Source organism: Manis javanica, chromosome 7 (assembly GCF_040802235.1).
Source record: "Manis javanica isolate MJ-LG chromosome 7, MJ_LKY, whole genome shotgun sequence".
In the NCBI taxonomy this organism is placed as follows: Eukaryota; Metazoa; Chordata; class Mammalia; order Pholidota; family Manidae; genus Manis; species Manis javanica.
This window is the reverse complement of record NC_133162.1, coordinates 27,877,904-27,897,487: the sequence shown is the minus strand read 5'-3', so window position 1 is coordinate 27,897,487 and position 19,584 is coordinate 27,877,904. Positions and strand designations below refer to the sequence as shown.

At 40.4% G+C, this 19,584-nt stretch overlaps 1 protein-coding gene across 4 annotated transcripts in view; it reads left to right on the top strand.

Moving 5' to 3' along the window:
• Nucleotides 1–16,750, top strand: part of CUTC (cutC copper transporter) — a 38,420-nt gene extending 21,670 nt beyond the window's left edge. For 3 of the 4 annotated variants that reach the window (XM_037001234.2, XM_073240560.1, XM_017664385.3), the window contains 5 exons: nt 601–734; nt 13,627–13,654; nt 15,355–15,460; nt 16,244–16,298; nt 16,454–16,750. In XM_037001234.2, the coding sequence (XP_036857129.1) occupies nt 601–734; nt 13,627–13,654; nt 15,355–15,460; nt 16,244–16,298; nt 16,454–16,615 (485 nt within the window). In that variant the 3' untranslated portion in view covers nt 16,616–16,750. Of the gene's footprint in view, nt 1–600; nt 735–13,626; nt 13,655–15,354; nt 15,461–16,243 lie in introns of all 4 variants that reach the window. The other variant, XM_017664386.3, reaches the window with a different exon arrangement.
• Nucleotides 16,751–19,584: the final 2,834 nt, after the last annotated feature.

Sequence of the window (19,584 nt, the reverse complement as noted above, 5' to 3'; positions counted from 1 at the left end):
AAAATGCTAATAATGAGAATGCCTTTTTTGGAACTGGTGAGTGTAATGTTTCATTCTACTTGTCTGGTTTGTCTAAAGCTTTAGAGCAGAGTTTCCCGAATCCTAGTCACTTATTTATCATATTTACAATTTTACCATATCTATGTATAATCTGCAAATTTATTTAATAATTTTCTTTAAATAAAATCTAAAGTGAATTTACTTTAAAGAGAAATTTTTGTAACTAATGAAAAATAGAAATGTTTCACTTCTTACTTCTATTTAAGTAAATACATTTATTCAGTGTGTATCATCAAAATGATCACCCTTACTACCAGTGGTGTGTGGACTGTGATGTGCTGGTAAACTGGCTCTTGGGGAAAAAAAGAATACAGAGTTGCGGTATTTATTGATTTCTGTTGTTTAAATCCTCCCACCTTGACTAATTTCAAGCTGCCAATGGACAACAACCATGCTTGCAAAATTCTTAAATATTTAACAATGGCTCAAACAAGCCAGTACAAGCTAGGTGCAGCCCACCACTGTATATAGTCTACATTTTGGAACACACTGTATTAGAGAATATCCGGTAAAAATTTAAATCAGTTTTATTTATTTCAGCCTTTGACATGGTTCATGATCCAGTGGCAGCTCTGGAGACCCTTTCCACTTTGGGATTTGAACGAGTGTTGACCAGTGGATGTGACTGTTCAGCACTAGAAGGGCTACCCCTGATAAAGCGACTCATAGATCAGGTACACAAAATTTCTTTCCTTTCTTCCTAAGACTGTTGTGGTTACTCCTGATATTCTGTTGTTCAGCTAAGTTAAAAAACTCAGTATTCCTTTGTGGTTACCCTCTAGGAAAAAGCAAGCAGGAATTCTTACTGCTTTCACTTGAGTAGTTTTAGTAATCAAGGCTCTTAAGATCAAATTATAGACAGTGTCTAAGGATCTGATCTAACTTAGATAAACACAGTAAATTTTACCTCTTCTCTGCCATCAGGGTTACATAGTTTTAAGCCACATCTTCTCACACTCAGCCTTTGTATATTCAGGGAATTCCATATAAAATTTGAGATGATTATCATTTGGAGGTAAACTCTAAATCTGTAATTGTATTCTTTCATTTCTCCCTGTCTGTCAAGATAGGAGGTAATATATTTTTCTCTTGTATGAATCCCCCTGGTGAGTTAGCATCATTTGTAGAGCAGTCAAAAGGTGGCATTATAACTGTAGTATGTCTGTGTTTTTCTGACCAGTCCAGAGGCGTTCTAAATTAGTGAATATGGACTTTGAGTTGAGAGAGTTCTGGATTTGAGACTCAGGAGTGATACTTACTGGCTGTGTAATGTTAAGTAGATTACTAACCTTTAAGCCTCTGTTTCTGTGTGTGAAATTGAGATAAGTTCAATACCTCCTTTATAGGGTTGCTTTGATGATTGGTAGAGATATGTATGAGCTTTAGCATAGTTCTTGACATGTAGTAGATCTTTAGCTTCCCTACTACTATTATTATTATTTAGTGTTCCTGTTGAGACCTCTGATTATGTTCACTTTTCTACGGCTATGAAAATAATCATCAGAAATTTCACCTAATGATCTGTTGTGATTGCTAGTCTGGAACTTACTGATTTTACAAATATTTATTAAGTATATATTAGGTGAAGGGCATTTTTACTATGGTGGTGGCCAAGGTGTGTGTGTGTGTGTTTATGTGTGTGTGTGTGTGTACATGTAGTCACTGCCCTTAAAATCTAGCACACAACAGGCACTTTTAATAAAGTAGGCAATTTTAATAGACTGCTGTTTAAAAAAAGGTACAGTGGGGGCATTTTGAAGAGGAATTAACCCCAGACTGGGGGGATAGGGGTTGGCAGTATTTAGCTTCCCAGAAGAGACACCCACACTACAGTGTCTTACTCATTTGAAGGATGATTAGGAGTTATCATCCTTCAAAAGGGGGAGGGGAAGTAGGAAGGGTAGGTGAATATTTCATGCAGAATCCATCATATATGCAAAGGCTTGGAAATAAAAGCGAGCATGACTTACTACGAGCTTGAAGAATGTCCAGAATATGGATGTGAAGGGAAGAATGCATCCAGAGTCTTGAAAACTATTTAAGACTATGTACTTTATCCTGGGTGCAGTGGGGAAGCCTGAAGTGTTTTTAAAGAGAAGAGAAGGTAAATTAGGTTTCCATCTTAAAATTGTTACTTACTGTGGAGTAAAGAATAAGGTGGATACAGTTGCCACAGTCATATATTGCATTTCAAAATCTGTGCATGTGTTTGTACGGGTGAGGGTGTGATTTGTAGGTTTAATCAGGTTGGCAGAAAGAGCTGGGTCAAAATTCTCATACACTAAGTTTACTATTTTTTTATAAAATGAAAATTGCATATGTGTATTTTGATATTCATATACATAGTAAAATGGTTATAGTCAAGCTAATTAACATACCCATCTCCTCATATAGTACCTTTTGTGTGTGTGTGTGTATGTGTGTATGATGAAAATACCTGAAATCTACTCTCAGCAAATATCCAATATTCAGTACGTTATTAGCTATAGTCATGTTTTACACTAGATCTCCTGATTCATTCATTCTACATAATGGTAATTTTGTACTCTTTACCCAGTATCTCCCCATTTTCTCCTCTTCAGGCCTAGTAACAATGTTCTACTCTTGCTTCCATGTATTCAGCTTTTTTTAGATTCCAAATGTAAGTGAGATCATGCTACTTTTACTTATTGAAGCAGTTACCAGCAGTATGATATAGTGGTAAGAGCATAGGCTTTGGGATTAGAAAAGTCTGTGTTTAACTCCTGGCTTTCATTTATTAACAGTGACCCTGGGCAAATTACTTACCATCCTAAATTTCAGTTCCCTCATCGAGAAAGTGAGTGTCATAGTAATACCCACTGCCTTAAATAGTTGTGGATTACTTCAGATAATAGCACCAAGTCTGATACTTGTAAATGTTTTATATTGTTAAATGACTTCAACAGCCTTAGGTAAGCATATAGTTCTAAATAATCTTCCAAGGAAGGCCCCCTGAAGGGTCCCCACCAGTAAGATGGCAAACTTCCGGCTTCTCTTCGGGGTCCTCAGTTCCCGCCGGCGCCACCTGAAGCCCAATCACCTCTCGCCCCCCCCTCCCAATCCCAGCACCTAGCCAACAGCCACTAGCCCCGTAGAAGTGACACCTCAATCAATTCATGCCCCTTCCTATATAACCCAGCACCTTTCCCTAATAAAGCGGAACTCTCCGGTGAATTGCTGCTATGTGTAGCTCCTTTCCTTTCATTGGTGCCGAAACCCGGGAGACGGGACACCCCAACTGGGCCCCGTCTTCCCCGCCGACACCAGCAGCAGCTTGCCCTCGTCCTCTTTTTCCGGCGCTGGCTTATCACACTCACCACTCCTCTCTGGCCTTTAGGTAAGTTTTCCCCCCGGAGTGGGCCACTCTTCCCCGAGCTATCGCAGTGCCATTGACCGTGATCGTCCGGCAAGGCCCTGACGCTCGGGGATGAGGAGGGAACTCTCCCCGCCTCAGGCCTTCACTGCTGCGGCGGACCCTCAGGCCCCTCCTCCGACAGCCATAAATCCCCGCCTCAGGCCTTTACGGCTGCGGCTGACTCTCAGGCACCCCCCTCCAACAGCCATAAACGAGGTGACTCCTTTGTGGATGAGAACGCTCCCTTTTCCCCCCCTCCTCCTTCTGTTCTGTCCACCGAAAACGCCTAGCGCTAGGTACCTCGAGACTCCGGCACTCTGCCTTCTTAGGGAAGTCTGGGTGACGGCCCACACTTCCTAAGAAATTCCGACTCCTATACGAGTTTCCGCAGACCACCAAGGATCATCGGGGACGCCCTTTGTCTCCTTGTGGTCTGCTTCCAGTCCGAGGATCTCTGTTTGTCTTCCCCTGTTTGTCTCCTTCTCTGTCCTTTAGCCATGGGAGCCTCCTCATCCCTCCCTGAAAGTTCACCTCTTGAATGCCTGCTTAAGCATCTGGCTACCCTCTCCCTGACGCCTGATATAAAACCAAAACTTCTCCGTAAATATTGCTCCCAAGATTGGCAGACATACCCCCTAGACAATAACAACCAATGGCCTGCAGGGGGAACTCTTGATCCTAACATCACTCGCGATCTTTTTAACTACTGCCAGTGCCTGAAAAAATGGAAGGAGATTCCCTATATTGAAGCTTTCCGCCTCCTCCTCTCCCCACCCCCTCCCAAGTTCTCCTAGCCTGCAAGCCGCCGCCCCCGCAGAAGCCTCCAGTTCACTCCCTTCCCCTTCTTCTCCTACAACAGCCCTTCTTCCTTCCTCCCCAACCATCTCCTCCCCCATCTCACCTCCTCCACCTTCATTCCCTGCAGATTAAGCCTGAGCCTTTCAGCCCCCCCTTTAACTAAGTCCCAAGGGCCTCCTCTGTCTTTGCCCTCATCACCTGTTTCTCCCCTGTTAAGGACCGCCTTTGTCTTCTCACATGTTTGTAGAGAGAATGGGAAAGCACCTCCCCCCATGTCTGAACGCAGCATGGGAAAGCACAAGCTAAACAAAAACCGGTGCAGTCCTTAGAAGTCATCTGTCCACAAAAACATGTGCAGTCCTTAGAAGTTATCTGTCCACAAAAACATATCTTGCCAAGACTCCTCACTCTGAAAATAGGGAGACCTTAAAGATGTGTAGAAACACCGCCCCTGCTTCTAGCTATGCCCTTCCCCCACTTGCCAATGTGGCAAGAATAGAAAACAACGCATTCCATAAGCAATTAACTAGAGCCCTGCTGTAGCTCAATTAGTAGAGCATGAGACTCTTAACCTCAGAGTCAGGAGTTAAGCCCAACTCGAGCAGCAGAGGCAAGCAGCTGGGCTGCAGGCTGGCAACACGTGGGTCTGATTCTATCTTTATTTTCTTTTCCCCCCTTCCGCACTTCAGGACCTGCTTGAATAAGCGCAGCTAGACGGCGTCACTCCCCCACAGACTGAGCCAGAACCCTTCAGTCCCCCTCAGACTCAGTCCCGAGAGCCTCCCAAAATTATCGCCCCGCTCCGGGAAGTAGCAGGATCCGAAGGCATCGTGTGCGTTCACATCCCTTTCTCCTTAAGAGATTTAGCCCAACTAGAAAAACGCCTAAGTTCCTTTTCCACTGATCCCACGACATACATCAGGGAGTTTCAATGGACCCTCCAGTCTTACAGCCTCATGCATCATGACATTTTCATGCTCCTGGCCAATACTCTCCTCCCTGAAGAGCGTAGACGAGTTTGAGACTTCGCCCAAACGCAGGCTACCGAAACCCACAGGACTGACCCTACCTATCCCCCTGGCCCCACTGCTGTCCCCGAACAAGACCCACACTGAGATTATAACACCGACATGAGACTCCGCTCTCGAAATATTTTTGCCTCCTGCTTAATAGCAGGTCTGAAAAAGGCAGCTTGTAAAGTAGTCAGTTTTCAAAAGCTCCAAGACATAATTCAAAAGAGAGACGAAATCCCCTCCGAGTTCTTAGACAGACTCACTCAAGCCCTATTACAGTATACCAGCCTGGACCCAGAAACACCTAAAAGAAGACATGTCCTTATGACATACTTCCTAGCTCAAGGCTACCCCGACATTAAAGCTAAACTCAAAAAGTTAGAACAGGGCCCCGCTACCCCACAGACTGAGATCCTAACAGTGGCCTTTAAAGTCTTCCATAAGCGGGAGGAGGAGAAAGAACGTCATAAACAAAAGGCTGATCAGGCCAATTTCCAAATGTTGACCCAGCTGATAAAACCACAACCTGGGCGCCCCTCTACAAACAAGCCCCCCCCAGGAGCTTGTTTCAAGTGTGGAAAAGAGGGACATTGGTCAAGAGCGTGCCCCTCCCCCAGATCTCCTACCACCCCATGCCCCAGATGCCACAAAAAGGGCCACTGGGGGTCTGATTGCCCAACCACCCAAAGGGGAGGCTGGACGAACAACCCCCATCCTAAGCCCTCCATAGTGGGGCTGGCAGAAGAAGATTGATGGGGCCCAGGGGCTTCTCGCCTGACCATTTCCATCACCAAACAGGAGCCCAGGGTTACTTTAACAGTAGACGGTCGCCCCATCTCCTTCCTCCTAGATACAGGAGCCACCTTCTCAGTCTTGCGAGAATACCGAGGCCCTACCACGCCAGCCATTACTCCTATAGTCGGGGTAAGAGGTAAACAGATTTTCCCATTAAACCCCCCCCCCCCACTTTTATGCACAATCCTAGACAATCCCATACCTTTCTCCCACTCCTTCCTGGTTATGCCCCAGTGTCCCATCCCTTTACTAGGATGGGACATCCTTTCTCTCCTCCACGTTTCCATAACTATATCCACTCCCACAGCCCCCAGTACTCCCTTTCTGATAGCCCTCATAGCCGACAACCCCCCTCTACCCAATGAAAGGTCCGGTTCCGCCCTCATACACCCTGTAAATCCCAAAGTTTGGGACATTACAAGCCCCTCCGTGGCCCTATGTCCCCCTGCCTCTATCAAATTACGTGACCCCTCTCAGTATATCTGTCAGGCCCAATACCCCCTAACCACTTCAGCCCTCATAGGCCTTCAACCATCATTCAAGATCTCTTAAACATAAATTACCTCAGACCCACTCACTCCCCATTTAATACCCCCATATTAGCTGTTAAAAAAAACCAACAGATCTTTCCGCCTTGTCCAAGACCTTCACCTCATCAACATAGCCATCCATCCCTTAGTTCCAAATCCATACAGCCTCAGCATCCCACTTCTCAGTCCTAGATCTCAAGGACCCATTTTTCTATCCCTCTAGACCCCTGCTCCCAAGATTTTTTCATCTTCACCTGGACGGACCCATACACAAGACATTCTGAACAACTCACCTGGACAGTTTTGCCACAAAGCTTCCGAGATAGTCCCCATATTTTTAGACAGGTCCTAGCTAAGGACCTCAAACAGTTTCATCATGATCACTCCAAGTCCACCTTATTATAATACATAGACAATCTTCTACTCTGCAGTCCCTCGTGAGAACAGTCTCAACTTGACACTACCTCCCTACTTAACCTTCTAGCGTCCAGAAGTTACCGAGTGTCCCCCGTCAAAGCTCAAATCTCTTCCCCTCCTGTCACTTACCTCAGATTCCTTCTATCTCAACAAAGAAAGTCCATTACCTTAGACAGAAAATGGCTTCTCTCTGACCTGCCCATTCCCAAAACCAAGACAGAAATCCTTTCCTTTCTAAGCCTGGCTAGATATTTTAGAGCGTAGATCCCTAACTTCTCCCTGCTCCCTGTTGGCAGACCCCTATACGACCTCAGCAAGAGCCCCCCCCCTAAAAACCATTATCCTCCTCACCCCGACACTCCTTCATTAAGCTCCGTCAAGCCCTTGTAGAAGCCCCAGCTCTCCATCTTCCTGATTTGTCGAAGCCCTTCTCATTATACATTCATGAGAGGTCCAGTCAAGCTCTAAGAGTCCTAGGCCAATATTATGGCCCATCCTTTGCCCCAGTAGTTTATCTCTCCAAGCAATTAGACCCCACAGTTCGGAGATAGGCCCCCTGCCTATGAGCATTAGCCGCTAGACAGCTCTTGCAGAAGGCAGCTCATAAACTGACATTCAGGGCGCCCCTTACCATTCTGTGCCTACGAGCATTAGCCGCTAGACAGCTCTTGCAGAAGGCAGCTCATAAACTGACATTCAGGGCGCCCCTTACCATTCTGTCCCCACATCACCTAAAAGAGCTCTTAACCTACAAAAGTTTATAAACTCTCCCTCCCTCCAGACTCCTGACCTTACTGTCCTCTTTCCTCCAAAATCCCGTTCACCCCCTTTGCCATCCATACCCAAATCATGACTTTTTCCTCCTTTACTGCTCTCTTGCTTTTTTCCTCATTCCTATTGTCTTCCCCGCCACCCCAGCCTCCTTTGTATGGCGATTCAAAGTCAGACAGACTTACACACAGCATCAAACAAAAGTTACTGCCCTCATTGCCACACCAGACTGCCCTCTGAAAAGCTGCTCTGAGCCTTTATACCTCCACTTTCCTCCCTCCACTGAAGTGTTCACTAGCAGCTACCCTTATTCTCCCTACCTCTGCTTCCTCTATGACCAAAAACAAGCCTATTGCAGGCGATAGCCAGACACCTACAAGAGATGTCCCTACTGGTCTTGTGCAATTCACTACATGAGTAACTTCCAGTACCCACAGTATTACTCCTCCAACTGTTTCATGAAATATCCCAACGGCTCATTCTCCTTATCAATCCCAGATCCCTGGGACTCTTGATGAGCTGCCAGAGTCACAGCCTCAGTTTACTATGGGGGGGGTCCTCGACCCCCCACGGTACCCTTCATATCTCTCAAAAGTATGTTCCCTCTCATTCCCAGATCTCTCAAGTTGCATCAGATAGCAGACATTCCGAAAAAGTCATTATCCAAACTCTTGACGGCGCCTCTTCATCTTCTTATCCCCACCCCTCTTCCCATTTCTCCTACTCTTCATTACAGCTCATTCAGGACACCACCATCTTTCTCAACCACACCCTTAACACAGCCAATTGTTTCTTGTGTGCATCACTACAGCGCCCACTGCTGGCCGCCGTGCCCCTTAATATTTCCAACTACTCCTTCCATGCAGAAAGACAACCCCTCTGCCCCCTGGCAGACATACCCCTATGGGAACCAGAATACGCAGATAATCTCACCATCCACCACTGTGTAGGCCCAACTCCACCCCCCCCCCCCCCCCCAGCGCACTTCACTGCCTCTCTATCTACACCCCTACCTCCGGCTCTAAGACTTTTACGCAACCGGGACACTTCTTTTGGTGTAATGGCAGTCTTTTCAACTCAGTGCCTCTCAACTCCGATACACCCTGCATTCTCATCACCCTAATCCCACAGTTAACACTTTACAGCATGGCAGAATTCCTTGAGCTCCAACCTCCCTTGCCCTCGCGCACAAAAAGAGCTGCTTTGCTTCCCATCATGGTCAGTAGCTCTTTGATCACCTCAGCCATTGGGGCAGGGTTTTCGGGAGAAGCCTTGGGTCACTCTCTATAGGCAGTTAGAGATCTCAACGCCAAATTTGAGGGAGCCCTGACATCCACTGCCGATTCTCTAGCCTCTCTCCAAAGACAGGTCACTTCGCTAGCTAAAGTCACCCTTCAAAACCGGCGGGCCCTAGATCTGCTTACAGCCGAGAAGGGCGACACCTGCATCTTCCTCTGGGAAGAGTGCTGCTATTCCGGCATTGTAGAAACTAACATTACCAAACTCACCGACCTTGCCTCCAGCCTCCACTCTGCTTCCAATTCCAACCCATTCTCTTCAATACTAACAAACCCCCTCCTCACCTGGCTCTGGCCCATTGCAGGCCCCATAATAGTCATTCTTCTCGCCTGTCTCTTCTTACCCTGTATAATAAAGTTCATCAAATCCCAAGTCGGAAAAATCTCTAATCAAGCTTTCAACCAGCTTTTACTCAGGAACTACCAGCTTCTAGCCACAGAAGATCCCTCATCCTCATGTGACCTCCTCACCACACGCTGAGATGGACCCCTCTCTCCACTGGAAACTGTTCCTGGAAACAATGGCCGCAGACGCCTGGCTCCTGACACCCATATCCTCTTGGCACCATTGGAATCAACAGGTCCTCAACCTATAGTTACAGAGAACCTTCATTGATTTCCAAACCTGAAGAAGTCCACATCTACTCGTCCTTACTGCGGGGAGTCCTATCAACCCTTTCCTCCCAATCCTCAAGCCCTCACTCCCTTCTCCGCCCCTGTTCAGCAGGAAGCAGCCAGAGAGAAAGCAACGTCCACAAACCCATAGAGGAGAAAGGGGGGAATGAAGGGTCCCCACCAGTAAGATGGCAAACTTCCGGCTTCTCTTCGGGGTCCTCAGTTCCCACCGGCGCCACCTGAAGCCCAGTCACCTCTCGCCCCCCTCCCAATCCCAGCACCTAGCCAACAGCCACCAGCCCCGTAGAAGTGACACCTCAATCAATTCATGCCTCTTCCTATATAACCCAGCACCTTTCCCTAATAAAGCGGAACTCTCCGGTGAATTGCTGCTATGTGTCGCTCCTTTCCTTTCAGCCCCCCTCCTAAAAAAAGTGATAACATTTATCTCTGTAAAAATATGTTTTGGAAAGCTTTTACTTGAAAGAAACAGTTAAATATAACTTTTTCATTTCAGCTTTCTAGGTAGTAAATATTTTGTTTTATGGATGCTGTAGTTTAAGACATTTGAGAATGTTAATGGCCTTGTTCCACTTATTTCTCTAACAGTTATTCTATGAAATAAATACTATGAAAGGAAAGAACCCCCTTCTTCATTCTACTCTCTTATTACCTTGTTTTGTTAATTTTTTTCATCATACTTACTGCCACTGAATTTTTTCCATATAAATATCCCTATCTGTTGTCTGTCTTCCTTGGACATGTAAGCCCCATGAGAGTGGGAACTTTCTCTTATTCGTCATGTCAGAAAGGAAAAATTTTTTTCTCGGCTCTCTTAAATTTTAGTGTTTGAGGGCATGAGAATTAAACTGACAAAAGACAGATGAGTGAGTGAAAAAACATTTTAATTACATATGTGTGTATTGTAGTTCACAAAGAAATGTCTCAAAGAGGTACTTAGAATTTGGGGATAATATGCTGTCAATAGGTGAAGAGGAGGTTGGGGAGGCATTTAGGAATTTAGAAGAGGAAGAAGAAAGGGCATTTAGTGGGGGAAAATGACTTTTCGGAAAGATAAGTGAGTCCTCAGGAAAACAGATGGGAAATACAATGGTTTTACTATTTGTCTGTTTGGGGATCATGCTAATGAGTTGCTCCCAGGGAAGGGATTTATGACAATTGAGTCTTTTTTAATTCTTTTGGGAGACTCTGCTTTAGGCAGATGAGGAATTCCAGGAACTCAGATGACTTCAGCTCAAAATAGTTTTTATGCCACAGTGGCATATTATGGAACCCCTTCAACCACAGTATTCCCCATACCTAGAACCGTGCCTGCTAACATGGTAGGCACTTAAATATTTGTTTATTCTTTTTTGGTAGCTTTGGAGCAACCTTTGACAATTTTGTTGTCAGGTAATCCAGCCTGGGGTGATATCCCTGCATTCTAGGTGAAACCTCAACCCTGGAAAGGGTTCTTGACTCTGATTGGGAAAGAATTCATGAGCAGGTCAAGCAGGTACAAGCAAAGAGTAGTTTAGTAAAGCAAAGTACACACTCAAGGAGGGGGTGTGAGTATGGTCCAGAGGTGAGCAGCACAGTGGGGTTTGAGTTGGGTGGTCTTATGGCTAAAGTTTAAGTAGGAGGTGGACTCTTCACTAGGATAAGTGGAGTTTCCTTAGAATAGGGAGGAGATGCCTGGGAAATAGGATGATGCCTTCTTTTTGTCCTTAGATGGTCTGCCTCAGAACTGTCACATGCCAAGGGGTGGGATTTTTAGTATGCTAATGAGCATATAATGTATTTGGAGGTGAAGTCTCAGTGTTGGAACCAGCCAGATTTGGCAGGTCTGTTATCTGTTACCTCCTCACATCCCTGGAGAACAGTTTGTTTAGAATGTAAAAAAGCATCTCACCAAATGTAAACACTGGCCAAAGTCCCCAATCCCCCCCTGCTCATGTCTTGTTGTCCACCTACTATATAACAAAACGACGAAATTCAGCTATCATGAAAAATTATGTGCCTTTTCAGTGACAAATATGACAGAAGTTGGAGTTTGAGATCACTTTTTGATTACTGAAACCCTGTTACTTAAATACTAGTTGGAGATTCTGATTTTGCTCAGTATAGAGCGTAATTTGTTGTTGATTCATGTTCTGTAAGAGAAATAACTTTTTTACACCTTATATTGTAATATGTAACTAAACCAATATTGTACAATCTATCACTTTTTCTGTGACCACTGTTTCCAAGTGATTTATCAGTCTGTTTCTCTCTTTGCACCATCATATCATTTCTTACCCTTATTTTCTTTAAACTAAAAAATTTGGAACACTTTCTAAAAGATGGCTTCTACTATATATTCAGGTCTTTGGAGCATCTTTAGAGTTTGTTGCTATTACAGAAAGATCCTCAACAGACAATCACGTTGAATACTTACTTTACTTTACACTGCTAGTTACTAAGGGCTCATTTAAGTGTCCATAACTTGTCTTAGAAGTGAGGAGGATTGTTTCCCTGCCTACTTAGGGGCATCATCTCTTTTCTCTTCCCCATGTTACTACCTTCTCTTTTCACTGCCTTTATGCTATCATAGCTTTTGGACTTTCTGCTTTTCTTCCTTTCTTTGCATTTGTTATTTCAGTGTTAGCTTACTTTTACTTTGTCCCCATCTTTGGGTTTCTCTTCTATCCTCTTGTATCCTCTTTTTTCTTTACCTTTTTGCCCTTCTTCTCACTTTGGATACCTCTCTTTCTCTTCTCCCATTTTCTCCTCCCCACACTAAGCCAATCTTTCTATTTTCTAACTTGTCCTAACTGGACATGTTGTAGAACTTAGTGTTTTCAACATTAATTCTATTTAGTGAATGCATTAATTGATTGTTTCTTTTTTTTTTTCTATGTAGAAAGAAGCTAAGTTGTATGTGGTTCTCGACTGAATTTTTTCTGTGATTCAGTACTACTCAATAGAAAAAAGATAGTGTACCCAATTCTGAGTGCATTCATAGGCTGGACAGTTGAGGCAAATGACAAGAAGTTGTGTTGGGTAGCCACATTGGCTGGTCCAGTTTTAAAGATTCACCTTAAGGAACCCATGAGAAAAAAGTCAATTTATGTACAGTTTAAGTGATTTTATTCTGCAACTTAGTGATCTGTGAACTTGATGTAAATGTAGATTTTATTCTGTCATTGTTACCTACCTGCTGTTAGTAGTTCCACTGAGTTTGCACTTATAATGGGATGATTTCCTTTTGACTTTTAGTGATACTGAGTATATCACCAAAACTTATTTAGGATATGTGATGACAGGTTGAATAACAGCAAGGCAATTTCAATACTTATCTTTCAAAATTATCAAGAATCAATTCATATAGTCTAGTTTTATTACTCAAAACCCAGCTAAATGGGCCTATAGTTTTGTTTAATTGGTATAATAAACTAGGGAATTTAGCTGAGGATTCAGGATTGAAATAGATTGTTTTATTTGTTTTTTTAGTAATTTACAATTATTCTATGCTCTTTGTTTTCTGCTAAAATCTTATTTAATTTACCTACTTCCATTTCATTGCATACCAAGAACTCAGAATTAGTATTAATTTTCAGTAATGGCTTTTCTTAAGGTGATGTGATTATTCAGTATTTATATTGTATTCTCCTATTCTTTGTGTTCATCACAGTCCAACTCTTCAAAGCAATGCAATGAAATAACCTTTCTGGATAGAAAGAGTTACTCTGCTGAACATCTTATTTATCCAAGATCCCAAAGAAATAGAGATCTATTAAAAATTAACAATGAAATTATTTAAAAAATTTTTAAATTAAATTATTAAAAATCTGTTAGACACTAGTAGTAATTTTTTAAATTTAATATACTCTGGTTCATGTTTCTGTTCTCACTGCCTTATTTCATTTAAGAGAAAGACATTTAAAATTTACTTGTTTTTTTTCTTTTTTCAGGCAAAAGGCAGGATTGTGATAATGCCAGGTATTTAATTATCTATCCATTTGTTAGTCTAACACTGAACTGTAGTGAAGGAAGAACAAAGGAGGCAGGACAATATAGGATAAATTATCGATATATGGTATTTGCACAGAAGAATATATAATTTGATTAAAATGTTTAGGATTGGGAGATATGTGCTGAATTTAAAACTTAAAAGAGGAGAACATTCTAGCAGGAATTTGCTCAGAGAGTGGCAGATAAGGAAGTAAATTGGGATTGGGGTTTCTACATGTTTGCTCTCCCATAGTACAGAATTTTGTGAGTATGGATGTCCATCTCTGGTGAGGCACACCAAGTTTGATGTCCCTATACTGTGTTAGGTTCAAAATATCTTAATTGTCAAGAAGGTATAAACAAACATTTAGGTAACATCCCTGGATTAATATTAATAATATTCTCTCAGTTCCTGAAAATCTCTGATTTCAAAATTCTTCCTTTGAGCCAGAACAATTAGATCATATGCTCCTGATAATGACCATAAGATCAACTAGGTATATAATGGCTCATTAGAGATGAAAAGTTTTTAAAGGATTAGATAAGGTGATCTAGAATCAGAGTGAGATAAATATAAAGACAGTCTTAATTTTTTCTTACTATTAAATTTCTTAAACATATAAAAAAGTAGAAAAGTGCATAATGGATACTCATATATTGATTCCCTAGATTTAATATTTTGCCACATATGTCTCATCTATTTTTATCCTGAGGTATTATAGTTAAAGGCATCATTACATTTTATCTTTATGCATATCTAAAAGAAATCTGTGTTCTTTCTACTTCCTAGGGTTTAGTGATATTACTCTACCAGTAAGAAAAAATACAAAGTTAATGTCTGAAAGTATGTAAAGTTAGTTCAGCAACTTGAATAGCTTGAGATACAAAGTACATATTTTATCAGTCATTGAAACATTTTATTTACTACATTCTATATATTAGGAGAAAAGGACATAAAGATGAATGAACTAATTTTATATTTTAACATGGTATCACTTTAGAATATAATTCTTTATAAATAGATATTTGAGTGTTCATCACAACAATTGAGACATTATAAAGTACTTGGTTGTATAGTTTTAATAAAGTATAATCAGATTCTTCTGTGAAATGAAACAAAAAGTTGATATTATAATGCATAAACTGTATAATACCTTGCATTATTGCCATTTCCAACTAAGTTAGTGTGGTCTTCAAATCTTGGGCCAGAGAGAGAACTTGTCTCTGAGAGACACCTCTCTGAGGCCATGCTTTTGTAGCTTCATCCTCAAGCCTGTCCTTACCTTTCATTTTAATTTGATTTTGCTTTAATTGAGAAGGAGTAGGGATAGAACACTCACATGATTTTTCTTGCCCTAGAGTAATCATTTTAGATCTAAAGTCAGTAAAGGGTAGCATTGTTATAAACCAACGATATATAAGATTCCATAATATAGGTTCTATGGCATTGTCAGTTGTTCTCCAGAGTCCATATTCTATGTCTTTTATCGTTCTTTTCTGATGTCATTCTAGTTTAGTAAAGAGAAAGTAATTCTTGAGTCAATGAGAAATTTCAGTCTGGGAATTCCAAGTAGGGTGAGCAGTCATTATTGTTCATTAAGTTTTATGCAAAATTCTTGTATTATTTTTTTCTTGTATTATGTATTACCTTGTGTTACATAAAATTCTATGTGTTGTTTTCCCAACAGGGGGTGGTATAACGGATAGAAATCTACAAAGGATCCTTGAGGGTTCAGGTGCTACAGAATTCCACTGTTCTGCTCGGTCTGCTAGAGATTCAGGAATGAAATTCCGGTAAAAAAGTGTTCCTTCACCCATAAAAGAAGGGATGAGATTAATTTTTGCTTCCCCAAATAGGAAAACCTTATTTGGCTAATGAATGGAATGTTGTAATTAGAACATAAATATTGCATAAATCTTTCAACTGCAAAGTGGTTCTTATCATGCTTTAAATAAACAGGCTTTTCTGAACATAGGTGAGTCTTTATCCTTAAGTCACTGCTGAACTTAGATCATTTAATAATGAACTTTAATTCAGCAGCTAAGCTTCAAATGAGTCAGATATGTGTATGTGTCCATTTACCTGTAATTTCCTTTAACAAAGTAAGTAACTATGGTGTAAAGATAAGAGTCATAGTCATTTTTATCCCTTCTACCTTTAATACGTAGTCGGTCTTCCCTTACCTTTGCTCCCTATTTTCAGTTATTTTGAAATCATGCCACCATTAAGGAATTCAAACCATTCAGTATTTATTTTTTATTTTTTATACTTGAGAGGGCTTCTGTAATTTAACAGTTAGTAGTTGATTATTTATAAATTGGAGGAAATGACAAGTAAAAGAAGCAAGAGCCTTAGAACTTAAATTTCTAAACATAAAATCAAATATACTATTTGGTAGATTTGGTTACTAGATGTTTCAAGTAATTAATAAATACAAATTATAAAATATAGTAGACCAAGATCCTTGACTTACCCTTGTTCTTGAGCCATGAAATAGCTTATAAAATGAAGTGCCAGTAGGAAGGCTCCTTAAACAACCTGTATAATTATCTGTTCCTTTATTATTTCTATTGCAGAAATTCCTCCGTTGCCATGGGAGCATCTCTTTCTAGCTCAGAGTATTCTCTAAAGGTAACAGATGTGACCCAAGTAAGGACTTTGAGTGCTATTGCAAAGAATATTCTGGTTTAGCCCTCTCTGAGAGACATGGGTATCACAGGATATCCATGGTAGAAGAATAGTCTACAATTCTCTGTGACACAGCTCTAATCTTCTGCTCTGGCCAGGATAATCACAGCCTTGAAGTCTCACATGGCTATGGAGAATGTTTCCATGAAGAAAAAGAACTTGAACAGAGCTACAGTCATTTCCTTTGCTTAATTTTGCCAACTGTCTCCATCATCATGGTCCAATCTGATCTATGCTTCTTCCACAGTCAAGAGATTTAGTCTGTTTTCAGTGGAATTAATTGATGAACTGGGAGAATTCGACTGTAAGGTATGAGTTGAGAATGTGACTTCAGGGTCAATTCAGCAGCAGTATTTTGCTTTTTCATCTGTAAAATAAAAATTTCCATTTCAGTATGGCAGAGTCTCTTATTCTGAATACAATCTGTAGCCACATGTAAAGGGGAAGATTTTATTTTGTTTTTTTCCTTCATTTTCTTTTTTTTAGTTTATTATGTTGCCCTGGGCTAGATGCTAAAGATACAGAGTAAAAATTAGCTGGATGCAGCATAAAAATTCCCAGACTTGGAAAGCAGGATGTAAAAGTTCCCAGACTTTTAGAGGCAAAAGTGATGTCTGGTGTTCACCAGGTTACTTCTACCTCTGTTCCCAGATAAAGAAGTGGCTTAACCGGAAGGGTCATCTTAATTTACAAAGACCTGTAGTAAGAATTGGGGAGATTAGGGAAGTTTATCAAAATAGCTATTTCTTTCAACCAAGGCCACAGATAGAGTGGATTCTAGTGATAAAAGCTGTTTTCCTATGAGCAGATCACTAGCTTTATATTTCATATAGCTGTTTCACATTTATTTTCATATTTATATTCTCATTTTCAAATTTATAATCTCATATTTATAATCTCATTTTATACTAACAACATACTAGTAATAGAACTGTTGTTTCTTTTTTAGGAGAGTAACTGAAGCATAATATAAAGAGCTTGCCTTTGGTCAGAAAGCTATTTGTAGCCTCTGTGAATCGTATGCACAGATCTGGGTACTAGTGAATGTATATAGCAAGAGCTTTGCCTTTATTTAAATGTGTCATTTCCCTCACCTTTAAATCTTAATTTCTTTCCTCACTTTTTCAGGTACAATTTCAAAGTAGAATATTTGCTAGGGAGTTTATGAAAAAGGAGAGACAGACTAAAAAACAATAACCTCAGTGGTTTCTTTTCTTACTTGTTCAGATTATTACTAAGATAATAAATACTTCAAAAAATAGTTTTCATCATTGGCTTTGGGACATAGATACAGATATGTAAGTATCACATACACATGCACACATAATCCTGTTTAGTAATTTGACCTAACCCTCCCCACGCTTGGACTTCACTGTAGATCTTCAGAGACAAGAGCAGTCCATGTTATCATTATGTTATTTAAACAGATTAGCTAGGGGTCTGAGAAGTGGTATGAATTGCTCAAAGTTTAGTAACAAGGTTGTTCATGAGATTTGAATTCTAGGCTACTAACCTCCAAGTCTTCTGCTTTAAGGTGCTGCTGGTATGTGGTTATGGTACAGATAGCAATATTCCTGGGCAAACCAGACATACCTGGGGTATTCTGGCTCCCAATATAAGTGTAAGAAATTTTTATTTTATTTTTTTTGTTAAGGTATCACTGATACACTCTTATGAAGGTTTCACATGAAAACATTGTGGTTACTACATTCACTCATATTATCAAGTCCCCCCCATACCCCATTGAAGTCACTGTCCATCAGCGTAGTAAGAAAGCATGAGAAATTTAATTCCTTGAACTTCAATTGTCTCATTTCAAATCAGGAATAATAACTAAACCATGGTTTCTAGTTAAATGATAGATTAAAGCACCAAGTATATAGTAACTACCCATTAAATGTTAATTCTTTTGTTCTAGTTTAGTTTTCCAGTATTAGTCTTTGATAATTTCCAGGAGGCCAGGCATTGAGTATTGAAGCCAACACTTGCATGAATATAAAAGAAGCAAAAGTAATCCCTACCTTGATTTTATTTTTCTACACTTTAGTCATGTTTTGAAATATTTACTGATGATTTCATATGTATTAAGTTTCTTCTCAATAATATTACAAGTATTTTGAGTCTACAGGACTATATCTTCATATTTTTATATATTTCTCATTGTACCCATCAAACTGTGTGCTCACAGTAGCAAGTACTTTACCAGTGGAAACAGAAGAATACTGGATTGGGAGTCAGGACCTATTGGTCCTGACTATATCACTGTCTTTGGTAACTATACTGGATATCTTGTTTGCCCCTCCTTATTCACTCTTTACTTTGTTCTGTAAGCAAACCAGCAGCACAAAAGAGATAATACACTATTGGCTAAGTATGATTTATACCAGGAATGCAAGGCTGGTTCAACATCCAAAAATCAATCAATGTAATACACTATATTGATAGAATGAAGTACAAAAATCACATTATCATCTCAACAGAGAAGAAGTATTTAACAAAATCCCATACCCTATCATAATAAAAACACTCAACAAACTTGAAATAGAAGGGAACTTCCTCAACCTAATAAAGAGCATCTATAAAATACACACAACTAACCTTATACTTAATGTTTTCTACTTAAAATCAGGAACAAAATGAAATGTCTGCTCTCACCAATTGTACTCAGTGTTGTATTGGCAGTTCTAGCCAGGGCAGTTAGGCAAGAAAAAGAAATAGAAAGCATCCAACTTGGAAAAGAAGTAAAATGTTTCAGTTTACAGTTATGTGATATTTTATATAGAAAATTCTAAGCAATACACATAGAAAAAAATTAAATAAGTTCAGTAGGATGGCAGGGTATAAAATCAGTATACAAAATCAATTATATTGTTATACACTAGCAATTAATAATCCTAAAATGTGATTAGATAATTTCATTTTAGCAGCATCAAAAAGGATAAATGCTTAGGAATAAATTTAATCAAAGAAGTGTAAATGTGTAAACTACATTATTGAAAGAAATTTTAATAGATGTAACAAAGAAACAGAAAGACAACCCATGTTTATAGATTGAAAGACAATATTAAGATAACAATACTCTCCAGTTGATCTACAGATTCAATGTATATCCCTATCAAAATCCTAATGCCTTCTTTGCAGAAATTGGCAAGCTGATCCTAAAATTCATCTGGAAATACAAGGGACCCAGAATAGCCAATTAATCTTGAAGAAGAACAAAGTTGGGAGG